Raw genomic sequence first — 5040 nt, 5'->3', positions numbered from 1 at the left:
ATTTATATATAATATATATTTATATTTAACAACATTATTATAAGAACAACCAACATAGTCAGCTTTGGAATTCACCTGCATCACTAACACTGTAGGAAATTTGTGGTTACAAAAATGGAAGAAACTAAAGGAAAGGCAGCAAGATTTAAGTCATTCTTACTAGAATAAGCAAAGAATATTAATGAAATCTATTATGGTATTAAAATAAATATTTATGACATATCCTACAGTTTTTAAATGGCAGAACGTCCTGCTTCTCTACATTCCTGCAGGATCCAGCTTCTCAGCAACTATCCAAAAAAAGGAGAACTATTTAAAAGGTGCTGTAATAGGGAAATCTCTACTTGCAAAAGACCTGAAATCAAAACACATTACATATTCTGTCTTCAGCAGAGAAGACAAAACAGCTAACCAACCTGAAGAGAGAAGAAAATCTAAGAAAAAAAGCAGACAGCTTCTAGGGAAAAGGGTAATGTGTATATCAGTCTCTTAAGTCCCATAAAGAAGAAAAAAAAAACTGCTTTGAGCAGCTGGAAGAGAGAGGAAAATGTGATTAAAAAAAATACCATCTCGCTTATATAATCACAAGCCCACATAAAATGAAGCATCAGATCACATCTGAGATGTACCTTGGTCAAAGTGCCGTTCCCATGAATTTCCAGCTCAGATGCCCTTATAGGAAGTGTAAAAAGTACTCTTGAGTAAGTGCTGGGGGCATGATCTTCCTTCCTCCCTCCTCCACATTAGACTTTATTTTGCTTTCTAATTATTTGTTTAGAAGGATGAAATATAACCTAACATATGTACAAACTGCATGCAGTTCAGCAGCTAACTACAAGGAATTAAAATGACAGACATATCACACAAAATAATGAGCTCTTCCATGAAAAGCAAATTAAATGAAGCTGGTTTTCAACGTATTTCACTCTCATTTCCTTTACCTCATGCCTTAATAATAATCCCAGGTGTTCACAGGGTGATCAAGCACCGTCCTTCACAATACCTGCAGTTCACATTTCTCATTCCCCCTTCCTCCAACACCTCTCTCCTGTGTCCTGCAGCTCCCAGCTAAGGGTGACTCAGCACAGAACATCCACCATGCAGAGGGACGTGGCTGCTCACTGGCCAGACACCACACAAACCAGCACCTAACTGTGGCATTTCTCTTTCAGACTTGATCTTAGGAGGGCTCTAATTGTGTCTCTCTAGTTGCTTCTTTTTCACAAAACTTGCAGAAAATAAGGTATTTTGAGATCTCCACACTGGCAAATTTGATTGAAACTGGCCAACAAGTTCAGAAGCTATTGGGAGGGACAAAGAGGCTGAAATCCTCCTCACAGACACCTGATTTCTTTAGAAAAATGGTATCAAGGAGTCATACTGTAATTACAGGAATTGCTGTCTCAAAGGACTTTAAAAGAATCACACTCTGATGTGCTGTTATCTGTCATCATTATGTTCTTACTATTTCTGCAAGGAGCAGGAGAGAATATTTACACAAAACAGGAAAATATCAATGTAAATTTACAAAGACTGGCAAATTACTCAAGACACTTGTAGTAAAATACCATTTAATTCCTTGTCTCCCTTATTGTATCTTGCTTTTCTTTTACCTTGAGATCAAGTCTTTTAGTTTAGTTGCCCCTTCAAAAATCATAGATGCTGTTATAGAGAGAAAATAATGTAGCCTTTTTCTTAACACAAACTATACAAAAACACACCAGCACTGTATTTTGTAATACTTCAGTAATTTTTTTATAATTAAGAAGAAATAGGTTTTCCATTCAAAATACTTACAAAAACTTCTTTGGTATCTATGGAAGTCTTATTCTGCACTGTGTTTTTCAACTGCTCCATTGTTGCTGCAAACTGCACATTCATCTTTTCAACTTCTTGAGCACTTGTAATTGCATCAGACTGGAAAGAGAACTTACTTCAGGTAAGAAGTATGACAGTCAAAAAATCAAGTATTTATTAATAACTATTTACTTGGATCTCTTCAACTATTTTCAGACAACTGTTTTGAAGAACTAAATGCAAACAAACTTTCCACAAAATACATTTTTCCTTAAGTTTTCAGGTATAAAACCAAGCGCTTCTCTCAAACACATACTTGGTAGCTTTTATAGAAAACCTCTACATGTTTACAATGAAGAGAACTGAAAAAAAAATTAAAAAATAAGTATTTTTACAAGCTTTACAATATATAGGAAAGACTAAGAAAGCCTAGAGTTTCTCAAAAAGACAAATTAAAAGGTCTTCATAAACAAAACATGTTTCAAGAATTTAAATTGTATTCTTCAAAGAGTCCTCATGACTCCATATGTGTTGAGGATGTTTGCAAACTAAAATTGAGATGATTTATGGATTGAACAAAGAGATTTTTTTCTGTCATGCCTTTTGGGGCACAGTGAGTATCAGTATGCAAACAAGAAAAAACTCCTACTTTTTAAAGTCCTTTGTTAATGAAATTAAACCAAAAAAGGAAACCTCCAGAAATTAAATGGAAGCAAAGCCACACTACAACAAACAATAAATCCATTTTGTCTTTTACCCAACAGTAGCCAAAACCAGCAAGTTAGGTACAAGGTTCAGAATGAGAGGTGATGTAAGTTCTCATAGATAGATAAATTTTATTTCATTTCTTTCTGAATCATTTTTTCTTATATTTCTGTCCTGTACAAGTAGGTAATTTAAATACATTCCACCTGCAATAAACCCCACAGGATATAACATTATGGTATCTCACCAGAAGGATGCAAAGGAAGGCCTCATATTGTTTCACATTGAACAACGCTTCTTTCAATTGAAAAGAACTAAGCTGTGCACGTCTCTGCAGGTCTTCCTGTGTGGACTCCAACAGCGCTGTGTACTGGTGGGCTAGCACACGGCAAGTATTGAGACCTCCATCCACAGCCCGTGTAGCTGACGGAATGGCTTCATTCAGAATGGCTGGCACTATTTGTATAGAATAAATATGAAATACAGAATACGTTTCCTGGGCACTTTGAGATCTAACAATGCTTTAAGAGTCAAAGATTATTATTATTAAAAACAGAAGATAGATACTATATGAAAAAATATGCCTATCCAGTTATTAAAATTCAACAGTAGTAGTTAAAAAAGCCACAAATTCCCCCAAACAGCACAGGTCAATAAAACATATTTTAGGTGATATAAAATATACTATAAATAATATTTTTTTTCTTTACAATTTCATTATCGACAGCAGACAACCCTTAAACTTAAATGTTTTGCTATGTTTTGTTATTTAAGCAGACGTCTATGCAGGGAAATAGGACAAGAAGGCCCATCCACTTCCTTTATGTGCATAATACAGCTCCTTGTTGTATGCATTGAACTTCCAACGCGAGCGACATCGGCAAGCAGCAGTGCGACAGTTAGGTTTGAGGTATGTCTGCTCAAAACCCTGTGAGCACAGAAAGGCCAGGCTTAACAAAGTTAGAATGGGAAGTAAATCTGCACAAGTGTCCTGGTTTTGCTAGGATAGAGTTAATTTTCTTTTTAGTAATTAGAATAGCTGTGTTTTAGTTTCAGTGTTTCAGTTCAGACATATTATGAGAAGAACGTTGATAACAGTACTGGTGTTAGTAGTTGCTGCTGGAGCTCAAGGCCACCGTGTTTGGCTGGTTCACAGCTGCATTAGGACTGGGAGGGGGAAGCGCAGTGAATAGCAAAACCCAAAACTGGCATTTGGATGTGCCAGTGAGATATTCCATATCATATCACATCATGTCAGTATATTAACCAGGGATGACCAGAAGACAGGGGTATTTCTCTCGGGGATCGCTCGGGCTCACTCTTCCGGGGTTTCGGTTCGGGACCGTCTCGGCTGCGGGATCGTTAGCTGGCACAGGCCGGGCATTGGTCAGCGGGCGGTGAGCACTGTGTATCACTCATTTGTATAGTCTGTTATCACTGCTGTTATCATTATCATTTTATTTTAATTAGTAAATAGTTTCTATCTCAACCTGTGAGTTTCCTTGCCATTCTTTCCAAATTGTCTCCCCTACTCCCTGGGTGAGGGGGGGCAGGAGGGTGATAGAGCAGGCTGTGTTTGGCTGCAAGCTGCAAGCAAAAGGGTGAATCCACCCAAACCAGCACCACAAGTAATAGAAGTGCTCTAACTAACATTTGGCTGATTTACTTTTTTGGAAGCAGGGTAAAAATTCAAGGCAGAGCCCTACCCCAGCAAGCCTGCTGCTAACACTTAAATTGAGGCTTTAGCAGTCCAGCTACTGGTCCTAACCATAAAGACAACCATTTAATCTCCTGATCTAAGAGCATTCGTGCTGTTTTTTTCCAGCAATTCAAAAATGATTGAAACAGGTCAGTGCAAAGAAGTCCATATTATAGTAATGTAACAAATGTAACAGGAGTAACAATTGTATTATCTATTATCAGGAGTAACAATTGTATTACCTATTTTAATCGATTACAAACCCCACAGATATTACAGTGACAAAGACCACAACATGTTGTAGTAAATCATGCTTTTTGGCTAACCACAGTAGTTGAATGTTCTCTCACACTGTAACCCAGGCCCAGTGAACCTAGAATACAGCTAGCCACAACACAGAAAGGTGACATTTGTGGGAAAGCTTGTATTATAAAAATAGAAAACCAACAATGTCTCACTTAGCATGTAAGTAAAAAAAAATTATCACCACAATCTAGAAAGTTGCTTACTTCTTTCTCTGATGTGGTAGGTATCTATTTTTTTTCCTACTTACACTGCTTTACTAAAAATACTGTCTAGCTAAGCAAATGCTTTGCTTTCCAATAAAGCACAGTGTTCTTAGCAGGAGAGGTATGTGCTGTGGCCTTTATTCCAGAAACTTTGGTCTTTTAAGAGAAAAGATTTTCCCCTAAAATTGGGCTGCAGATCTTTCTTAAAAAGAAGTCTCCACACTGAACTACAATACTACATGCGTATTCATAAAAACATTTACACCAACCAGTCATTTATTTGATTATTAATTGTAAACCTACCAGAAATAATGTGGCTTTTGGGGAAAA

General features: G+C 37.0%; 1 protein-coding gene across 1 annotated transcript in view; it reads right to left on the bottom strand.

Moving 5' to 3' along the window:
• Positions 1–1797: 1797 nt before the first annotated feature.
• Positions 1798–5040, bottom strand: part of CFAP206 (cilia and flagella associated protein 206) — a gene marked incomplete at its 3' end in the record, with an annotated part of 7722 nt that continues 4479 nt past the window's right edge. The window contains exons 6-7 of the mRNA XM_010164853.1: positions 2750–2958; positions 1798–1917 (exon numbers count right to left, since the gene is read on the bottom strand). Of these exons, the coding sequence (XP_010163155.1) occupies positions 1798–1917; positions 2750–2958 (329 nt within the window). The remainder of the gene's footprint in view (positions 1918–2749; positions 2959–5040) is intronic.

This window comes from Antrostomus carolinensis, unplaced genomic scaffold, assembly GCF_000700745.2.
Source record: "Antrostomus carolinensis isolate BGI_N321 unplaced genomic scaffold, ASM70074v2 scaffold4153, whole genome shotgun sequence".
Classification (NCBI taxonomy): domain Eukaryota; kingdom Metazoa; phylum Chordata; class Aves; order Caprimulgiformes; family Caprimulgidae; genus Antrostomus; species Antrostomus carolinensis.
The sequence above is the reverse complement of the archived record's forward strand: the minus strand, read 5'-3'. Positions and strand labels throughout refer to the sequence as shown.